At 43.2% G+C, this 23410-nt stretch overlaps 1 protein-coding gene across 2 annotated transcripts in view; it reads left to right on the top strand.

Annotated features, from left to right (window-relative positions):
• The first annotated feature begins 2108 nt into the window (after window positions 1-2108).
• LOC308318860 (receptor-type tyrosine-protein phosphatase U) overlaps window positions 2109-23410 on the top strand; it is a 169348-nt gene continuing 148046 nt past the window's right edge. For both annotated transcript variants that reach the window (XM_080768546.1, XM_080768545.1), the window contains exon 1: window positions 2109-2374. In XM_080768546.1, coding sequence (XP_080624672.1) covers window positions 2305-2374 — 70 coding nt within the window. In that variant the 5' untranslated portion in view covers window positions 2109-2304. The remainder of the gene's footprint in view (window positions 2375-23410) is intronic.

The following is a 23410-nucleotide window of genomic DNA, read 5'->3' as shown; positions in this document are numbered from 1 at the left end:
AGACATTTTTTATAATTCAAAATAGTGGGTGATGCCTGGGCCATGGCTCAGTGGTCCAGGCACCTTGGCTGGTAATCCAGTCTGGCAGTGTGCCGCACGTTCGACTCCCGATCCCGGCGGCCTTTACTGCATGTCACCCCCCCATCTCTCTCCCCATTTCCTGTCAGCCTACTGTCTGTCCCTCCATAAAAAATATAAAATAAAGGCGAAAGCCACAAAAAAAATAAAAAAATAAATAGTGGGTGATCTTCTGATCTAAAGGTCAGAGGTCAAAAGTCAGAACACGAAAGTTGTATTGCTGATGGTGCGTGTTGAAAGATTGCATTTTCAATTGAGTGCTATAGTGCCACCCTTTGGCCAATGGTCATGGGCTTCGTATCCTCACTGTTTGGCATAGCCCTCTACCATATTGCCAAGTTTTGCGATAACCGACTGCATGGTTAAGCTATAACTGCTATTTTTGGCCAAGAAGTCCCTTCAGGCTTGGTCCCTGAAAAGCGGTCGTGTTGTTAATGCACCTTGATTACACTTTACTTCTATAACATATTTCGCTATGTCATAGCGCCATTGAGGACAGTATCTTCCATTAGCCACTGTCATGACAGTCACCACGTGACGTCACCCGTGCCTTGTGCAGGGTTTTTGTTTTGTCACCTTTCCTGCAAAGTAACCTAGCAGCACACAGTTGAATCAGTTCAGATAAAATTACACAGAGATTAAATCAATTGCCAGTGTGTGCCCCCCAACTATCACCCACAAAATGTGTCTTATGCATCAAACAGGTATGATTACAGGTGCTAGTCTGACAGACACTTTGCTGTTTGCTCCTTTGGTCAAAATGCTATAATTTGCAGGATAATCCATGGTTCATCATGTGTCATTGTCAGTTAACAACATTAGGGACTGGGAAGCAAGCTGCAGTTGGAGGCATTGTGTGTCTCCCTGCAGCACAAGGCGTCTGTTTCTTCCCACTTTAATCTAATCTAGCACCTTTAATGTTCATGTGGGACAGCAACATGAATGATGTGCAGTCTGCATAATGGTACCTTGATCCAATTGTGCTTTCTGGAGCCATGGCTGTTAATGTCAGCCCAGCTATGTCCCAACACTACCTTGACTCACCCGGTTAGAGATGCTGCAGCAACCTCAGCAGCACTATAGTACCATGTCTCAACATGAATCACGAGTCTCTCTAGTCTAGGCCCATTCCATGCCATGACAAATATGACAGGACACCTCACAGCAGCCTACGTGATGGATTAGTATCCAGCAATTCATGACAAAATAACCATAATGTTATCCATGTTGCTGTCACAAAGTCACCATGGGGAACCTGGTAAATAAGACACGCTGTGGATGTCATCGACAGCCAGACACGGTTACACACTCTGTCCCCAGCAGACACACTCCTCGTGGGCATGTGAGCAGTTGTGTACAACAACAGTGGGGAGAAATTAAATTGCATAATGACTAAATTGGGAGGAAAAAAGGGGGTAAAACGTATAGGAAAATAGAAAAAGAAAAAGGGGGGGGGGGGGGGGGGGGGTCAAGGACATGGAGATTGTAGCCTACAGCGGATCCAAGCTGCTTCTATTGATGGACGGATAGATAGATGGGTGCCAGCTCTGTGGAACACTAAAGAGATTACCTTGCATGCAGTAATAGAGGATGTGAACTGGAGTGTGTCTGGATATGCCTCTTTATTCAGTGGAACTGATAGGCTACTCCTGCTGCTACCTCTAACCTGTACCTGCTAAGCCACTATGCAGTTTGACTGCGTGCTTAGGGCTGCACTGGAGTCTGAGAGAGAAGATAGTAAGATAGTCTTCCTTCTAAATTGCAATGTAACACAGCTCAGCTTGCACTTTATTCCGATTTATATTCCATATTTAATTGCACAAAGACTAATACATTGTGCTACAAAATTATGTTTTGATTATGGTTTTGAACTACGTCAGCGTTGTTGTTCTGGTCACGGCCACTTGGGGGCGCCCGTCTCACATTGTGTCTCTGTGCCGTTGGGAAAGGAAAGTAAGCTCGGGAAAGAATTCCTCTGAAGTGTTTACATTGACGTCAGTCAGCAGCAGAGCAGCGCTGCTCTGTCTCTCTACATTGTCTCTACACAGTAGTGTTTCTAAAGTGTTATGTCTCTAAACTACATTCAGTGAGACATGTGGAGGAATATCATGGACCACGCTGGACTTTTTAGACTGTAACTTGTGCGCGGTGTCATACCTTGCCGTTGGAGTCTATGAAAATGATTTGTTCTGCTCGTTTAACGTGGATTACAACAACAGCAGCACAATGAACACCTGCGCCTTTCTGTTGATTTTAACCGTTCAGATTTACGCTGATGGGATCGAAGGACCAACAGGTAAGAACATTTCTCTCTGTTTCTCTTCATGACTATAGCGCAGCTGGGAAGTTGTGCGCCTTGATTAGAGGCAGTTTGCGTTCTTTTCTTTTTCTTTTTGTGCGGGATTGTAACTTTGTTTGAATGACTCCAGTTGAATAATGGGAGACTGGGATAGTGTGTGTGCTGACATTCACATGGTCACAATAACTTTAATCAAATATTGTCCAGTAATATTATTTAGATATTCTTCCTGCAAGTATGTATGTATTCATATTAAGCTTCCACCACTCCTCTGAGGTACTGCACATCGTTTTATAGTTCTTCCTCAAGTTGCTCAACCGCCCTGTTTAAAGATAAATGAACTGCTGCGTTCATTCATATAGTGAACCCGCCCTGAAAGGAGCGTCCATTTGACTTTTCACCCTATTAATTAATCCCCGAATCAATATCTGTGGACAGTCCAGACCAGTCCTAATTGGAAACATGAGGAAAAACTGCATAATATGATCTCCCCATGACTGTAAATTGATAAAGACCTATAGGCTATTTTGTATGTTCACTAATTAATCATGTTTGAGAACTGGGATCGCGTGTTATTGAACTTATAAGCGTGGCTCGGCTGTGCAGAAAGGCATTCTGTCCGAAGCACCAGGAGAGAGAGAGAGAGAGAGAGAGCCTCGATCAGGTCTAATATTTCTAGCTAATCAAACATTAGACAACATATGTGGCCAAATATAAAAATAACATTTCCATATACAAGTCAGGTATATACAGTAGTTGAATGGAAAGTCATGATGATTTGGGCAGGATGGGGAAGATATACTTGAATATATAGAATCATTACAATTATTTCTTTATGGTGCATGCCTGTGTCTCATTGACACATTATGGAATTATAAATGTAATTTGAAATGAAAGCTTATTATGAGATGGAGAGAGAGATGGAGACTGGAGAGAGAGGGGGGGGGTAGAGAGAGTACAGTGAGTGGTGAGTGCCCATGCCCATGATAAAACTGTATAAAACAGACATGGTATTCTATTGAATATGGCCACCTTTCAATTTGTTTTTAGCCTTTTTTTTGTAAAATATTGCGTTGACAACATTTTTATGTAATGCTTATGTCTTGCTCATTTTGCTGCTCAGTTCAGTTTTTTCCAACAAGAAAATGATTGTACTGATTATTGATTTAATTAGAACATATATATTTACTGAGATATTTCCCAAAGGTGTCATAGATATCATGTATCCTCTGATGACTTTAGCAGGAATAGATGGGATTGGTTTGGTTTTTAGAGGCATAATGTGTCTTCACTGTGTCGTTGAGCTAGATTTAGTTGATAATCTTTGTGATTCAGCATTTGGCTCTCGGTTTCTCACACACACACACACACACACACACACACACACACACACACACACACACACACACACACACACACACACACACACACACACACACACACACACACACACACACACATTAACTTATTCACAGCCAACATTGATCACTTCAGTCATATTGGAGAAGAAAAAATCATGGGTACAAAAAGCACCTTCTCCTCCAAATAGACCGACTGCCTAGAGATTGAACAGTATTTTGCAAGCGGCTTTGCTTTACACTTGGACAACAACCCCATAATCCTCAAGCCTCTGACCACTAGCCTGTGGACATGGCCCAATAAGCTGCCAAATATAATAAAACAATGAGCTGACAGCCTGACACGTACAGTATAGCCTAGTCTTATAATGGCTTGTAGTACTAATGTGGTTGATATTTTACTTGTTTGGTAAGGAAAGCTTCTTCTAAACTTGAATCAAAAGCACAGCCTACTTCCAATAGAAAAACCTCTCTGCTGTTGTATGGAGTACGTATGTCCCAAGGCAGTAAATGTGAAAGTTGTTGTAATATTTTATAACACCGTGGAAATGATACTGTACAGTCATTTATAACTCTCATGCATTTGATAACAAGCAGCATTTATCATACTGCAGCAAAGGCCTGCAGGCTGATGTTGTCAGTATTTAATCGTTCTTGTTTATAAATCTCCACATGCATCTCTTGCTGTTAGTTCTCATCTACAGGCTTACTCAGTGTTCAGTGATGCATCAACACATTGTGAAAAACACAACAAAGTCATTGGAGCTGTGAGTGTATTGTCAAGAGGTGAGCCAAGCAGATCATTAAAAGGATTGGACTGAAACGTAGAAAGGATTCAATTGCACACAGGTAATTAAAAGAGCTTATTGGCGTGGAAACGCTTCACCACATATCTGTCAGGTACCGTCAACATAAATTGACATGCTGTTGCCTATTTTGTTTGTTAACTGGGGTGTTGCGATCTGCACTGTCTGTGCCATTACATTTCCATTAGCCAATAATAGTTGTTTTCTGGTGTGTGGTTCCTGTTCTGTTCAGTGTGGCTGATCCTCTGTACCCTGGTGATGTCATGATCTACATGTGTCCCACTGCTTACATCACTTATAGCAAGAAGGCAAGCACATTTCAGCAACAAGGCAATTCAAAGTGCTTTACATAAAACAAGTCACAGCACAAAATGAAGAGGGTGCTACAAATAAAGTCCAGAATATGAATATAAGTGCAGTACAGTACAGGAGAAATGATTAAAAAAGCTCAGTCAGTAAAAGGCAGCTGCAAAGGGCAAACAGAAAGGTCGTTATCTTTGATTTAAAAGAACAGAGAGTTGTAGCAGACCTGCAATTATCCGGAAGTTTGTTCCAGATATGTGGTGCATAAAAAATGAACTTTGCTTCTTCGCTAGTTCTGAAGCTGGGGACAGAAAGTAGACCTGTCGTCCCACATGACCTGAGAGCAGAAATGTATTTTGGCCCTAATCCATTCAATGCTTAATAAACGCGCGCGCGTGTGTGTGTGTGTGCGTGTGTGTGTGCGCGTGCGTGCGTGTGTGTGTGTGTGTGTGTGTGTGTGAGAGAGAGAAAATTAGAAAAACTAGAGTGATCAGTGATAGCAACATTCTGTTCTGCTGCTATGATTGTAGTACTGCATGTTCTGTTCAGCTGGGTACTTATTTCTCTTTTGCAATGTATGGTCCCCAGTTTCCCCCCAAATGAATTATGCCAATTCCCTCCCATGTGTATAGTCCTTGTCACAGCTGACCCTTACTGGTTGATCTTGGGGATGGTGTAGAGTAGTGAAGTCACCAGATTCTTCTTTTCACCTGACTGACATAACATGTAGACTAGGATTCAGGAACCACACTATTCCTCCCAGTTCCTCCCAGTTCTTCCTGTGACATGTGTAGTTGCTAGTGCGGTCACCCTTTCAATACTCTTGCCTGCTAGCTTCCCAGTTCCCACCCGTTGGGCCTTGGCAAGGAGACGTGGAGGATTCGAACCCCAGTGTCTCTACGGTGGTAGCTGGGGCATTTCTGTACCCACGTTCTGCACATCAAATCCATATATGCCTGATCATGTTTCATGTGCTTCAGCCTTGGCGGTGACCTGTTGGCTCTGTGGAAATAAAAGTTGATGGAGGAAATGAAATATGTGGTGCGGCTGACTGCCTGGATGTGACCTTACGGTGTGGTTGATGGGGTGGGGGGGTAGGATCCCATTTGTGCAGCGAGCGTTGAAGTGTCAAGGACATGAAAGACCACTGTTTCCTGGGGTGGGCTATCTGCTATCTCCGTGTGATATTTCATGGTTTAACTTCCACTGCTCCGTTGTGTCTGAGAGGAACAGGATGAATAGTCGCTGACCATCTGTCCACGGCTGCTCGCACTTAGCCTCTTACCGTGGAATGCTGTTGTCAGCGAGTTATGATATGGATCCATTTTCCTTCTGTGTCACAAAGGCTATCTCATTTCCCAGTTCCGTTTAAAATAAAAAAAACATATCCCAGTAAAAGCTATTAATGCTTGTATAGGGCATTTAGATGCATGGATCATGCATTAATTCATGCACAGAGCCAGTGGTGGAAACACAGGAGATCAAAAGAAGAATGCAGCATGACAAATTGTGATAAAAAATGTATAACACCCCCCCCACAAACTATTGTTATCATAATCGAAAGCAGTTAGTTTAAAACAATCCTCTTGAACCCATTTAAGTGGGTGTCAAACAAATGTTTCATTTGAGAGTCTGATTGTACAATACATTATTAATGTCCACTCCTATTTGCAGTCATTTGTTCTTGTCTAGTCCTGCAACACCCGGATATATTTCTACTTCTATAATGTATAATAATTATTAAAATAATAATAATAAATAAAACATGTTCTAGACATTCTAATTATCACAAAAAACATGTATTAGAGTTATTTTACTTACTTTTATCAGGGTTCAAGGTCAAAGGTCGTTCAAAATCCAGAGTCCAGAGATTTTTTATTTGTGTGAATTTCAGCCTCTGTGGGGGGAATTTATATGCAAATATCATGAACAATGGCATTGCAATGAACATCAATGATGATGTTTAGGTGAAAAAAGAACAGAAAATAAATAAATTAATTACTTAAAATATGTTTATATGTATTATTGCAACGTTGGGTGTTACAGGGCTAGACTCCATTATCGCTGTTTGTGTGTTGACTGTATTAGTGCTCAACTGAGTGGGTGAAATAAGTCATTCCAGATATGTAATTGTCAGAGACATGTTTGCAAATTATGGTGAAATGTAAAATGAACTGTCAGGTTTAAATGCTGTTGGTGGGCCGTGGACGGCCGCAAAGCCACAGAGGAGTTTACCTTTTATGCTTTTATGAGGCCTGAATACTCACATGTGGGATGGGATCCTGGGTAGAATATGGAAAACAGGAGAAATACTGTGGATGGAGGAAGATCGCAGAGGGAAAGAGGAACCGGGAGAGAAGAAAGAGAAAGCGACTCAGCCAGTCGGATGGCCTGGACGTTTTGTTTCCAGCTGAGGTCACGGCGGGACTTTGTTTGCTCGTGGGCGCCGTCCATTCTCCCTCCCTGCGTTTGTGTGATTAAGCATGGAGCTTATGAGAGGAGTGCTCCCTGCTCTGTGGCCTGTCTCCTCACTTTGATCTATGGTAATGTGGGCCTACGTGGATAAGAGCCAGCACCCCCCCCCCCCCTGGCTGGCTTGGAAAATGACACATATCCATCTGTGTGTTTAAGGAATTCTGTCGGACGCCAAGCCTGATGATCTGTGCTCCTCATTAGAATGGGCACGTCTGTGGCCACTGTGTCTGTGTGACCAGTTTTATTTTCCTGTGGAACATCTCCATTTGGTTTGCACTACAGCTCAAGAAATTGCAACTGAGAAGAATACTGTATTACATTTTCTTAGAGGAGATTCACACTGAGTCTGTTTCATTCAAACTGTTTTGATTGCCTGGTCCCCGCTTAGTTATGTGGGTGGGTGGCTGTGTGGCTGGGTGGGTCTGAGCACGAAAACAGCATGGCTGTTTTTCACCACCTGTGCGCAACCTAACACACGCACATATTAACTGTATATATGATTTGATTACTGATCCTTGTTTATGAGGAGTAAGTAGAGGAATTCATGATCTCACGGTGCACAAGGCTCCTGCAGGGGCCTTGTGCTTTCCTGTAGTTGTGAGTGATTGAGTCCTGTCATTGATGCTAACAGGGTCCTTGGCTGCTGTTATGACTCTGCATGGGCCGCTGTGACTCCCACCAGTCCCCTGAAACACTGAAAGAAACGCGAAGACCTGGTTAGCACACTGCTCCAGGCAGCGCACCCCCCGCGCCTCTGTGTTCTTCTGCCCCTTTTTCCATAGGGTTGTCACGTTTTTGTTTTACTTTATACCTGATGTAAAGAAGCCTTAGTGCTTTTCTGGTTTTATCCTCGTAGCAGTTTTTGTATCGACCTAGAAGTCAATCAAGCTTGTTTGTTAAATGTAGGCTATATAATTGTACATATGTGGTCAACTATAGGCTATTAATGTCTGTAGTTATTAATGCCTGTAGTTATATATGTACACAGCCTACTTTATCCGTGGGATTCTGTATTTTAGCCAAAGTGATAATTTAAGCATAACAATATCAATTGAAAATGTATAGATGTCTCTTCAACAAATGGGAGCCAGCGGCAGGCTTTTGGCAATTGCGGTCCTTTTCATAATTCAGTGTTTTAGGGAAAGCGATGCAGGCCTAATTATTATATTATGTTCATTCCATACCAAAACTCTGTTGTGATTCTGATCTGTCATCTGTTGACACTATACACACACGCAGAAGAACTGAGAGGCGGAGGCGTGGTTAACCAGGTCTTGATGAACACACACACACACACACACACACACACACACACACACACACTAAGCTTGACAGTCTGATTTCCATAAGAAGGCTTTGTGTATGTGCGCTAGGTGCTCTGTCTGCTGCAATAAATTGTGTTCATATCTCAGCTCACAAAATTTTCCATTGATGGACAGGCCTGAAATGACAGCACCATTATAGTTCTTATGCAAACGTAAAAATATACCTGAATAACTGATTGCCTGCCGCAGACGAGAGCCAGGGCTGCAGGCGACGAATGGGAAACTGCTGCATTTTAGTCTAAACAGCAATCACGTGCAGACACATACACAATTACACACGCACGCGCACACACACAGAGCTGTATGATCCAACAAAGGAAACACAGAGATGCAGGCGTTTCAGTCTCTGTACTCTGTAGCTCCTCCAGCCTGCAGAAAGTGGGTCTGGAAGACTGATGCTGTGTGGAGCATTGCTCCTCGTTCCTCTACCCAGAGGAGAGGAAAGGCTCTCCTGTGCACTTTATATTTAGCCGCCCTGTTGGCCAGGTTTTACTTCTATTCCTTCCGTCGGCATCGACACAATTTTAAACACTTCTTTAGGGCAATCCCAGCTGCACGTGACGGAGCGCTGTGGACAGCATGTGCCCAGGTTCAGAGCGGTTGTGACTTGTGAAGCTGGCTGCCCTTGTAGTGCCTATATTGTGTGAGATACCTCCAGTGAAACTCAAAACCGACACATTCACAGGAAAGTCAAAACAGTCACTCGGGTCCTCTCTTCCTCCTCCCTGCTTGTGTAATGGATGCAGGCTTTAGTTGTCTTTGTGTGATGATGGATCACTTAGGGGAGGTGGTAGAGCTGGTCTGACCACTCGAGTTCTTTGTACTAGAAAACAAAATCCTCTGTGAACCTTGTCTTCTCTACTGCTTAATCGGAGTCCCGCAGGGATTCATACTATAGGTCCCATCCTGTTTTTGCTCTCATCTTTGGCTGCCCAGAATGGCCCGTGGCGCCATGCAGGGGTGACAGTCAGCTGTGACAGCTGTTGCTGGTGGGTTATGGGAGCATGTCGTGACAGCTGGGGTGGCACAGGTGCCAGCTGGCAGTAAACCACTAGCTAACATCTCTTGAACCTGCTGATTGGAAAACAGTGGATTGATGTTCCACAGACCATGGTGGCATTTTCATCCACTGTGCACCAGATCAGAACAATGAATGAGAGAGAATGTAACATTGTATATTGTGTATGACAACTTGAAGAGTGCATGGTGCAGTGCATTGTGGGTACATTCCAGCAATCACAATCCCTCTGGTGAGAACTGTGTCTGTTTCGCTGATCATCAGGAGGACATTAAAGTGTGTTTGTCATCAAGGATGTTGTCAAGGACACTGTGTGCTTTTAGTTTGAGCTATCGTATCCTGAAGTTAGACTTTATTCCTGCAATGTTACTCTGTTTTCGTTTAATGTGGTAATGCCAGTTCCTGAAGTGACATTGTATTATGATAATTAAACTATTTGTTTTGAGTTGAATAATTTTTTTCAATGTTAGAGGATATTTCATTTAGGTTTATTTTTTAAATATTCTTTCCATGGACCACCTGTAATTATCTCATGGACCACTAGTGCTCCGTGGACCACTGGTTGAGAAACGGTGCTATAGGATGTCACCTGAATGAGTGACTATAGTTTGACATGAGGATCTTTTGTGTGATAATGTTCTTGGTACTGTACCAAACTGTACTTTGGTAGAGATTTTGGCAGCTGGAAGCTCCTCAGGAACTTGGTTGTGATTCAGGTGTTGAAGTGAGATGGAACAAAGGCAGTGCCTATTGATTTCTTCAACACAGAGAGGATCCATCACCGCCACATCTTTACTTAAAGGGTGTTTTTAACTTTTCAGCAGATGGATCTTTTAAATGAACCCAATCCTTCTCACTGAGAAGTGAGAAGACACATGTATGGCTATGAACGGGCCTGCCTGACGGACAGACTGACAGACAGACTGACAGACAGATGATTGCTCAGCTGCCTGGCGTTCCTGAGAGACGCCTCGTCAAACAGTCTGAAAGACTTTGTTTGTTCCTCGCTGCACCGCCTGGCTCCACCCCACCAGCTGAAAGGGAGGAGAGGGGAGGGAAAAGAGGAGGTGGGAAGGGGATGGGAAGGCAGGAGAGGAGAGCAGGTGATCACTCTAGGAGATGTGGACATTATGGGTGTCTTATAATGGACGCCGGAACGGCCAACAGCGTCTCATTTGAGGAGCTCAAGGCCCTGATGGGTCTTTCTTTCATGTCAGCCTCTGTACAACAGCAGGCTGAGGCCACAGACCCTGTTTGTGTTTTCATTAACTTAAAGATACAAAGCTATAATGCATGTACATGCTGTGCAGTGTATCTTTTTTTTAACACTTTATTTTTATTTTTATTGGTGAATAAATGAAAAAACATATGTGTACATTTTGTTGTATCCGACATGTAAATTGTGTAGTGTATCTTTGTATCTTTTGTATCTGCCAGTGTGAATGCAGCATAACTTACTGCGAAACCCAAGTTTGACGTGCATTTGTGTAGCTTGCATTATGAATGGACGCATGAATAAAATGGTAATGGAGCATTTATATAGCGCTCCCACCCACACGTATGACCTACTGCTGATGAATACATATCACTGCAGAGATCAGGAGCAGACCTACTGTAGGATGCAGGAGCTCATCTGTCTCTAGAGAGCTCTGTAGAACACAGATCTTCAGCCGGGAACCGACTGCTCTGAGGTCTGTGATTTGTCCTTTGTCTGGTGGGTCAGCTGGGCTAATTATGAACCAGCTTAGACTGGGATTATGACTGGAAGTAGGCTGATCACAGGGGACAGGAAAAAAGGCATTAGCAGCTGAATGATGTTTAATATGGCTTTTACTCTGCTTAGCACTGGCGTCATGTGACCAAAAGACAGCTAACAATGGAAACCTGTTGATGCAGAGATGTGTGGGGAAAGGAGAGAAGAGGTAGTTTTGTACATTAATTTGCACGAAATGTGTCCTCTGCATTTAACCCATCCTAACGATTAGTGGATGTTATACAATTCAAGGTCTGCTAAAAGGATGAATCCAAGAAAGCCTTTTGGCTCGTTTCCATTGGGGTCCTCATGTAATTAATCATGTAATCCAAATTCACCTACGCCTCTGATAATCTCTGCTGCCAGATATATTTGTTTGCGTTCCGCATGCCGTCTATACCGTCTTGCACCACCTTACGTAATTTGCTTCCACCTAATTAGTGCATGGTAATATCTCACTGAATTTCCACCCTGAGGCATTTTAGAAGTGTTTGCTTACACCATCACCTCTTGAAAAAACGTGCACGTGTCTCTCACCCGCAAGTGTGCAGGCATACTATTTTGTAGATGTGTTTTTGTGTGCAAGAATGTAATTACTGTTCTCATTAGCTGAGTGAACGAGCTGAAATGCAGATATACTTGGGGAGCCTTGTCGACGGAGGCTCTCCGAAGCTGCAGGAATATGCTGTTGATGAAATGGATAGTATGGGTTTGGCACGAGACACTAAGGCAGGGCTACTCAACTTAGTATGGCTCCTCAGGGGCCACTCGGCAAAATACCAAAAGTCCAAGGGCCGCAAGCCCATATAACATTGGTCCTATATTGGATTTTTTCCGTCCGTGATTACATTATGTTTGACAAAAAATTGAGGAAACACACAGAAAACGGACTACATTTGCATCTAGGAAAGGCCAAACCTCATTGAACAAAATTATTGTCATGACATGGAATGATTAATAATGAAATTAAGTTAGAAAATGTGGCTTTTATTCACAAAATGTGATGAGAACATGTACTACTGAAATGAATACGCCATATCACAGTCTCATGGACTGGTACAAATAATTACTTCTATAAATTACAGTTTTGGAAACAAACATGTTTCCTACTTAATGGGTTCAGGCTCTCTGGATATACTTGATTCCAAATCAAGAATCAGGCTTCATTCACCAAATGTGAATAGTAACAGTGCAACAATATAATAAGTGCAATAAGTCAGAACAAAGGCAAAATACTCAAATTAAATATAGGCATATAATTGAAAACATCTGCCTACAGCTGGCAGTCAGTGGCTTGACAAACACAACAGTGAATCATGACTATCTTCCAGTGACATTCACTCACACTTTACTTGACTAATTACCGCATACAAATTAAAACAAATAGTGTCATAAATCAGATAAATCAGGTTTGATTTGGGCGAGGAGAGAGACGACATACATCGGGGACGGTAAACACCACAACTACGTGATGAGAGAGGGAGAGGGAGAGATAGAAGGAGAGAGAGAGGGAGGGATGGAGAGAGAGAGAGAGAGGGATTTCTTACTTGATGGGACACTTGAGTCTGCATTTTCACCACTCCTCCGACAGTCGTGCATGCATGGGTCTTGTCAATGAAAGCGTTGCGCTGTTTTGACTTTTCCCATTGTTAAGGCACTTTCACATACAGTACCTATTGCTCCTGTCTGAAACAAGCCAGGAGGATCTTCTTTGCACAAGCACAAAACATGCTGTTTTCTGTCCGCGCCCGTAACTTGTTCACTTTTCCATGACTGTGTTGTTTACCGAACGCAAGCCCATATACAACTGCTCTGCTCAACGTGTCATGGAAGCATTCTGCAGCTGTGCTTATGTGGACTTGTAAATCCACAACAACACAGTGAACACGCCCACTTTTTGTCAGCAGGTAGAACATACATACAGCTCAGCAGTGTATGAGCATTTTCCTGTGGTATGTGGTTAGAAACGTTAGAATTTAGAAATGACTTTTCCTCACTGAAAGCACAACAACAATATTTCTTATTGGTAATATTTCTTATGTCTGTGCGGGCCGCACAGACATGTTGCGCGGCCCACGGGTTGAGTAGCGCTGCACTAAGGCTTACACAAAGACTATAGGAGAGAGAGGGCATCATCTAAACACAGAAGATCAGACACTGTTTATTTGCTCTGTTTTTCAACGAACCATGACATTTATCCCTCATATCAGTGTAAAAAACCCTCCACAATTAGAGAAGGCTAAATGTCACCGACACTGACTCATTTTAGCATGATGTAACACCATATATGCGCTGGTCTGACCTTATCGAGAAGTAATGAAGGGTTATTTTCCTCAGCCAAGCCTGCTGAAGCTAATCCCATCAGAGGGAGAGCACAGCACGGCAGGCTAACTCAGTCACCTCACCTCAGAAACAACTCTGCCAGAACAGCAGGCAGTCAGGAATGTGTTTGTCTGTCTGGACTTTATCCACTACAGACAGTCTACATAGGAAATACTAGGAAGAGCCAGGGCACAGCTGTTTCTTTTCAGGTATTTGTTTTTCCTGTGGTATTTATATGCTTTATTTCTTAGATGGGAGAGTTAGACTAGAGAGACGGGAAGCCAAGGACAGAGAGGAGAGACATGTGAGACAAGAACGGGAGTTGGTCTTTGTAGTTCACAAAGAATACATGGTCTGTGTAGTGTGTACCAACTGGCCGAGCCACATACAGCCGCCCTCTTCCAGACATTTATTTTTTACTTCTTAATTATTTCCCCTACTTTCATTGATAGAACAGACGGATGGCGGCTGATACTGAACAGGCAAAGGAAGAGAGTGAGGGAGAGGAGTTGCTTTGATCGGGTCATGGCGATGGTGCTGGTGGGTTTGGGGAGCTGCCCTCTGGCTCAGAGTTGTCATCGCAGCAGATGAATGTACTTGGTTGGATTTTAGCTTTCAGAGAGGCGGCTGCTCGCTCCACTGGCCGTGCATTGGCTCCTAACGGTCCTAACCGTTAGGAAATGCATTCTCTGGGAGTTGGGGGTGGGGATGGTGCGAGGGCCCAGTCAGCAGAGAGACCACAGTACTGAGGACTTATCCCAGTCCAGTGAGTCACCTGGCGCCACACGCTCCTGCTGAAGGATTTAAGATCAGCCTGTCTGTGGCTCCGGCTTTGGACCAGACACAGAAAAGAGAGAGGGAGAAAAAGCTGAGAAGAAAAACAGCTTCTCAGTGTTATTTGGTGATAATAAAGCCCTGAGCTTCTCTGTACCCGCCGGCTCACCACTTTTAGATGGAACTGACAGCGTTGAAAGTTTGGGAGTTGGAGGCTGTGGAGAAGACCAGCGTTTCAACTGACATTGTTCTCAAGTTAAAAAAATCCCCAGGGTTTAGAAATGTGTCTGTGCTTTCATATTTGTCTCTGACTTGTGGGTGGCTCATTTTTCATCATAGTGTTTTTCTAGGGTTGTTGCATTCGCGCTTAAACTCATGCTGTATGATAGTGATATTCTTCACATCTTGGATCTCCCATGAAAGTTTGTATTCGTCTCTCCCTTCTCCCTAAATGGCATATTTCAAATAGTAAACACTTACAGCGCCAGGGTCATCTGGGGGATTGAACCTGGAACCTTCAGATTCTCAAGCTCTCACTGCCACTATAGTCTAGTAGCCAGCCCATAGAGCCCCATTGTGAACCCGGACATGTTGAGTACACCAAGGTTTTATGTTAGAAATGTTTAGTACGGGTCCCCAGCATGTAGAAACTGCCGTATGCTAACTTGCATATGTTGAGCAATTTTCATAATTGGCATAATGTGTGACCATACCAATTACAACCTATAGAAGGCAAAATATTCAAAATGTCATCATGCTGTATGTGACATGTCATACTAGGGGGTTTTCATGATGCTGAATCCATTCCAATAATTCGTTTTGCTAAAAACACTCATTGGGCTAAAAACGGCCAATGCCGTCAACACAAATTGATGATGTCAAATCAAATCAAATCAATCACATCTGGGCAAGTGGGCATGGCCGTTATCATGAAAACCCCCTAGTTTGACACATCACATGCTAGATAAAGCATGATGAAATTGTGAATATTTTGCCTGCTATAGGTTGTTAATGGTATGGTCACATATTATGCCAATTTTGAAAATTGCTCAACATATGCAAGTTAGCATCTGGCAGTTTCTACATGCTGGGGACCCATACTAAACATTTCTAACATAAAACGTTGGTGTTGGTCTCTCTCAGTCTGTCTATCCTTATGTCTGTCTGTCTCTCTCTCTCTCTCTCTCTCTCTCTCTCTCTCTCTCTCTCTGTTTGTCCTGTCAGTCTTAATGTTGCTAAAGAGGTTACACTCGAGTGATTCTGGTGAAGAGCTCCTCGCCCTGGGAGTCGCGCTTGTGAGCTCAAACCAGACTGCAGTGTCTACTTCAGTGTCTACTTCCCTAGGCACTCATTAAGCCGAGAGTGAAGGTGTGTGCTTCCGTAGGCTGCAGGGAGGACACACACACACACACACACACACACACACACACACACACACACACACAGTTGAGATTAAATGGTGCCTTACACAGACATCATTTAGTCGTGTGTGTGTGTCCTTGTCCCAGCCTGGGGCGATGAGAGAAGATAACATAATTTCAACCTCCAGCTTCATATTAACTTGATTATACTAACTATTATGTGTTGCGACTTTTTAGCTCTGCTATTTTTGGTGACACCTATGGTTTGGATTTCGATGTCCTGTGTGTGTGTGTGTGTGTCACACCTGGATTTTAGTGCTGGTGTGTAATTTGAGGGTGTTGATCTCTAGATAATGAGTAGGTATCACTCTAGTAGAAACTCCCTTCTATCATTCTGTTAAGGTTGTAGGAGGTCACACAGCTGACACGCACAGTTACACACACACACACACACACACACACACACACACACACACACACACACACACACACACACACACATGTTTGTATTAAAAATGCCATTGACAAAGAAAATGTACGTCTCTTGTCCCTAACACGTTTTGACACCTTTTTGTTTTACATCATCATTACATCACCTAATCATAGCATGATAAGAGCGCCCCACACTTCACACGGGTGTGATTTTTAAAATTAAATGCAAACATTACCCTCTAAAACCCTCTATAAATACGTTCATTTGAAATGAAAGAATATGGTATACATTTCAGGATTCCAATTAAAAAAATGCCAAATCATTATTCAGGATTCCAATTCAGAAATAGCAAAAATAGCAGATCTACAAGCTCAAAGTCATTGCACTGCAATCTGTTTTGAGCTTGTATTTTTGCTACTTTTGTGTGACATAGAATGACATAGTAGGGCATTCATTTATGAAAAAGGTTAAAATACGGATATAAGCGGTTTCCAACATTACAGTATATGCAATGTGGCCCTCTGGAGTGAGTATGGAAATATAGTGGCCCTCTCCATCATGAAAGTTGCCCAGCAATGCCCACCCATGTTCTAGTCTTCCCTTTACGCCATGCACTGCACGTCAATCCTAAATGTCACATTTCTTTACATAACACGTCCACAAATGTGCACATACTTTGTACAAAGAACTCTGGCTGTTTGTTCTCCCCACAGGGAAACACATTAACCTCTTAACCTGAATTGATCTAAGACAACCTCCTCAGGGTGTGTGTGTGTGTGCGCACGTGTACGTGTCGGTCACCTAGAGTAAGTAGATTAGGTTATTACCCAGTGAAAGTGGCTTGCAGAAACAATGTGTCGCTTGCTTTATCTTCATGTCTGGTTTGACACTTTCTATTCTAATTTGATCTGACTTTATTTATTGACCAAAATGAGCAGGAATTTTGTTTTCCCTTCATGCAGGCCTTGAAGGGAAAACAGGCCTTCCAGTAAGCCTTAAGCCTTAAAAGTCAATATAAAAAATACCGTCTTGTGTACAGATACATACCGAGGGTAAAATAATTTTGTTCTCGTTCCATATACTGTATATAACAAAAGCATTAAGCTTAACAGCAGCATTAGGACGTTTTAAGTAGTAAGAGAAGGAACAGTTTCTCTGTAGTTTTTATAATTTAAGGGGTGTTGAGGTGCTTAGGTTTATGCGTGTTATAAACATCTATTTTGGCATTGCACAGTGGCATTTTAGAAATAGCTTTGACTCTGTATAATCCTACTGTATATAGCACATGGTCAGACTCATTAATCTTCTGCTTCTCTGCTTTCACCTGTTGAAAATGTTTTCACCCTCTTTGTTTGTACAAAAGGTGTGTGTGTGTGTGTGTGTGTGTGTGTGTGTGTGTGTGTGTGCGTGTGTGCGTGTGTGCGCGTGCGCGCTCAGAGCGAGCATATTCTCCACAGGCAGGATGCTAGTATAGTAGGATTTCGGCAATAAGCAGGTTTCAAACCAGGTCGAGAAATAAATCCCTATCCAGACTCCCAATGAAGTATGCTTTCTTACCTACAAACTCCAGGAAACACACACATGCCCCATAGCCTTCGGGTCATGCATCCTATTTGCGGTGAAAGCGTGAGAGAGAAGAGAGAAACCAGACTGTTATTGTGGACAGGGAGACAGGGCTTAACGTGTGGATCAAACGTGTTGAGGAAATGAAGATGAACCGACTGGGGCACAGCTCTTATCTCTGGCTTTAAACACACAATAGGCCACACTCTATCGACTTATGAAAATGAGGTTACCTCGGCAACCATTTGTTTGAAGTGTGCTTGACTTCTCCCAGTAACCAATATCACTGGCATTAAAATTCATCAGCAGTCTCACAGAGGAAGACAGCCTTAATCTGTTTTCAATGTGATGAGTTAAATTAGTGCACAGGGGGAAAGAAGCCTATGTGTTTACAGGAAAGGGGTTATAATTTTGGGGTAAATTGGTGCTTTTGCGTTCCCTCCATTGTTGTTCATTATCCCGTCAGTGTTTGGGCAGCGCAGCCACCTGCCAGCAGACAAAGGCACGCGCGCACACACACACACACACACACACACACACACACACACACACACACACACACACACACACACACACACACACCATTAGTGGTTGTATAAATATGAAAAGGTTTTATTGTTATTATCTCCTCTCTGACACTGTACTGGCTGGCAGCTGTACAGTAGGTAGGGAGGAGCTTTTCCTGTCCCAGGTTTACAATTGTTATTATTATTATCATTATCTTTCACAAGCCCACCGTTTTAGGGCAGAGACCAGCTGGCTGTGTGTAGAGAAATGAAGCCCTTTCTCCCTCCCATGGCCTCTGATAAATATAATGAATAAAATAAAATGTCTGTGAAAACAAGTGTTCTCTGGAGAATGCTCTGTAAATAAAGGCAGGTCACATAATCCTGCCTCAGCTTTTAAACAGCCTGGAAAATAGAGGTCGTTAGTAGAGCGTGGACTGGGGGTCCAGAGTGTTGCACATTGACCTTTGACCTGTGGTGCTGCAGGGGCTTGTGGGGGCTCAGCTCTGCACGGAGAGAGGAGATTTGTAGAGATATTGAGGCCACCTGACTTCAGGTGTCAGACAGGAGAAAGGATCATGAACACATGGGTTTGTTGATGTTGATGTCAAAACCCACAAGAGAAATATCCAGTTAGGGGGTGTTTGTGTGTGTGTGTCTTGCTTCATCCATGTGTTATTGCTACAGTAGGGGTAAATCCCTTCTCTATATTTCTCTCCCTCTCCTCACCCACCTCTATCTCTCCCTCTTTTGCTTTATCTATGTCTTTGCCACCCCACCCCCCTCTTTTTCTTTCTCTCCTGTTCCTCAGTTCAGTTACAAGTTAAGCCATGTGATGAAGTACAAATGAGGTTAAAGTTCCTCCCCTAGTTCTCTCTCTGGTTTCTGACTGTTACCTCCCAGTTGTTTGGTGTCCTTCTCGCTCCTGTGCATGTTTATATACAGCAACAGACTTTTGTGACTCACGCGGAACGGCTTCATGTGTCACATTCGTGAGGATGGAAATGGTGGCCGTGTCACAGTACCAGTAAATGTTGACGGCCCCGTCGCAACTTTCCCTACTTGCAGGGGGACGAGTTCTGTCCATATCGGATTGAAACTCCAACAGGGCTGAGTCGGCTCTAGCGAACTTTGCAACGTTCCACACGGCGACTTGCGCGCTCTGTGTCTCTCGCGGCTCAAGTTCGCTAGAGACGGCATCCCTCTGTCGTGGTCTAAAACTATACTTTTTCAGCCCAAAAAAAGTAGTCCGCGGCAGTTGGAAAAATAGTGGTGGCCAGGCAGCAGCAGGATTCAAACCCAGGAGGTGTGAGTTGGAAGTCTAATGACTAACAAGGCACGCTATTGAGTAGTTTTCTAGCTGTAATAGATTGTGAGAATGACCCGCCCTGCCCTACTACTAATAGGCGTGGGTCTATTCCTAGTCCGTTGCTGTATGAATTCATGCTGCAGTCTGCTCCTGTAGGGGTCTGGTGGTCTGCAGAAGGACAGGGAGCCAGAGATGCTGCTGTCCACTCCGCACGCAGTGGGGGAAGATTGACAGCCAGTTAGGGGCTACAAACGTTCTGCTTCACTGTGCTCTGTGAGGTGTGTGTGTGTGTGTGTGTGTGTGTGCACGTTTGAGTGAGTGGGTGCCTGTGTGTGTCTGAGAGAGAGGGCCCTATTTCCGCTAGTACCTTACCCCTTATCTCTAAACTTCTTTGCCTTCTTTGGACAAAAATAGGGCCCAGAGTGTGCATGATTGTGTGGGATTTAATGGTTTGGTGTGTGTGTGTGTGTGTGTGTGTGTGTGTGTGTGTGTGTGTGTGTGTGTGTGTGTGTGTGTGTGTGTGTGTGTGTGTGTGTGTGTGTGTGTGTGTGTGTGTGTGTGTGTGTGTGTGTGTGTGTGTGTGTGTGTGTGTGTGTGTGTGTGTGTGTGTGTGTGTGTGTGTGTGTGTGTGTGTGTGTGTGTGTGTGTGTGTGTGTGTGTGTGTGTGTGTGTGTGTGCATGTGTGTGTGCGTGCATGTGTGTGTGCGTGCGGTAAATAAGAGAACAAAGGACAGGGAGATGGATTTTATCCTTGTTGTGTTTCCATAATGACTGTTTAGTTTTTTACCCCTCTGTGTACACACACACTGTCAACACTGATCACACATGCAAACATTTGTCAGGATGGAATGAGTGTTGATATTGCTCTAACAGCATGACCAGGATCCAAACAGCTAGAGCTACTATGTACAATGTACTACTATGTACATGTACAAAAATAAAAATAAAAATAAATCTGTCCATGTGTTCAACAGTTAGAGCCCATAGAAAATACAATGGCAGCTGGCCCTACAGTGGAAAGATACAGGAAGAGAGATAGAGACGTTCTAGAATCTAGACAATTCTCTAACATGGAAGTGGATGGCAGGTGAGTTTTGCGACCATGCGTGTGTTTCTGTTCCTCGCTTCACTGGAAGTTGAACAGTGGATCATAGGTTAGCCAAGAGTGCGTAAAAAGCCTTAAATGTCGTCCTTGGTAGTGGATGCGTTAAAGTGAAGGTAACAAGCAGCTTAATGTGCTGAAGCATTGAAGAGAAGTACAGTTCTGGGTTTCTGGAGCTCCTTCACTCTAGCTTGTTTCCCTTCATTTTTTTATTAGTTAATTAAGGGACAGCATAATTCATGATGTTTGCATCAAGCCTTGAATTAACAAAATATAGGTGTAAATGCCATCGGTATACTGTACATGTTCACATCAGGGAATATATGCCCACAGCCTCATTCCTGATCATTAACTTTTAGCAGATGTTGTCAAACATATTGTGACTCATTCTGACGTTTGCCAACCAAGCATCTTCATTGAACAACGATTGCCAACACGATTCTCTGTTATCGGTCATCACTGTGCTCTCAAACCCGCAAACACACAATTATCACAAATATGGCCTGTCATCGTTTCTGTTGCCTCCTGATAAATAACTGTTGAAGATGCCCACGGAAACATAAGTACAAACTACATGTTGTACAGTAGCATCATGGACGACATCACTACACCTGACACGTTTGTTGACAGCTGTCTGACTCGTCACCATCTCACCTGCTTTGGTGTGCTTTGGAAGTTTGCATTTTGTAATGAGTTCTGATCACAATGCAGATAAGAACTATAAATAGGCCTACCAGTTGCAAACACATATATTTCACATATAAGCCCTCCCTGGGTTTCTTTTCTCACCGGCACACACTTCTCTTTTATTGTTACCTTTTTGTACTGTTTTTATTGTGCGAAATAAACTAAAAACTGAACTAAACACAAGGTGATCAGATACTTGTGCATTATGGGAGCGGTAAGGGGTTAGTGTTGTAAGGGGTTAGTGTTTCTCAAAGACATTTCAACACTAACCCGAGTGGAGTCTGGATCGACTTTTAAATGTTTTTGAGCAAGTGTTCTATAAATATGTTTTGTCTTGACTTGATCGATAAGGGAAAGGTGTGTGTGTGTGTGTGTGTGCCTGCGTGCCTGTGTGTGCCTGTGTGTGTGTGTGTGTGTGGTGTCCGTGCGTGTGTGCGCGTGCAGTGTCATTTGTCATGGGCTTGGGGAAAGGCTCTCCTGAGACGGTAGTGATTAGCCCCCATGCAGCCCACAGCTCTCTGGTGGGACCACAGGGGTCTCCACAGCCTGCTCTGTCAGCACCCTGTGACACATCTATATATACAAGTGAAAAGGTGTACCCATACTCATTCTTCATGCTCTATCTCCGACCGAACCACACTTTCACCACACATCTCTATATGCAAAATAAATTCGGCACGCTCCCCGAACTGACATAGCCTATTTTTTAGCCGTTCAAGTGTCTTATTTGCTCGGCAAATATTACTTTTATGAAAATCATGATCGAGCCAGCAGATAAACGGGTGCCACAACACGCCGAGAAACAAGGAATTTAACCACGCTACTTGCATACACTGCAACTCGCTTACAATTCGCAAACCTGGCAACACCCTGCCTCATACGTCACCAGCTCTGTTCTGTCCGTTTTTGATGGGCGAGTGGACATTTAATGCAAATAAATTAATTATAGGTCCAGCAAGCAAATCATGATGGTCTGTTTGTGCTCAATAGGTCACAATAACATTCCGAAATTAGGTGTTGGGCTTTGTATGACATTTTCCCCAGTAGTAGTTGCATAATCTATCTCAGCTTTGGCTTGATAGCACACATGCTAACAGTGGTGAACACAACGTTCGCAGCATTTGATGACAGGTTGCCATAGCAGCGTACAGTGTGCGCAGACCTAACGTCAGTTGTTTACCACAGAAACACACAATGTAACATTATAAACTCATGTAACCTTGCGTGTCTTGATTGCCCCTTTTTTATTTGACCAAGACAGACCATGCTAACGGTGTTAGCGCGTTAGCATCACACAGCTTATGACAATCCAAACGTTTTTAATGTGAGATGTTCTGGTGAGTTGGTGATCACAGAGGATTTTAATGCAAATAAATTAATTATAGGTCCAGCAAGCAAATCATGGTCTGTTTGTGCTCAATAGGTCACAATAACATTCCGAAATTAGGTGTTGTGCTTTCTATGACATTTTGGCCAGTAGTACTTTCATATCTGTCTCAGCTTTGGCTTGATGATAGCACATGCTAACAGTGGTGAACACAACGTTAGCAGCATTTGATGACAGGTTGCCATAGCAGCGTACAGTGTGCGCAGACCTAACGTCAGTTGTTTACCACAAAAACACACGATGTAACTTTATAAACTCATGTAACCTAACCTTGCGTGTCTTGATTGCCCGTTTTTTAAGACACACCATGCTAACGGTGTTAGCGCGTTAGCATCACACAGCTTATGACAATCCAAACGTTTTTAATGTGAGATGTTCTGGTGAGTTGCTGATCACAGAGGATTGTGTATTATATCAACCTGGGATTTTATAATAGGCTATAAATTGCATTTTACATTTATTTTTGTCTCATGAAAAGCGTTAATGACCTGACAATGACAAAACAATTATCTTATTTCAATTGAAGTGAAAAACCATTTATTTTATTTCAA

The sequence above is a fragment of the Protomyctophum bolini genome, assembly GCF_963924005.1.
Source record: "Protomyctophum bolini genome assembly, chromosome: 7".
Classification (NCBI taxonomy): Eukaryota; Metazoa; Chordata; class Actinopteri; order Myctophiformes; family Myctophidae; genus Protomyctophum; species Protomyctophum bolini.
This window is presented reverse-complemented; position numbering and strand designations above follow the sequence as displayed.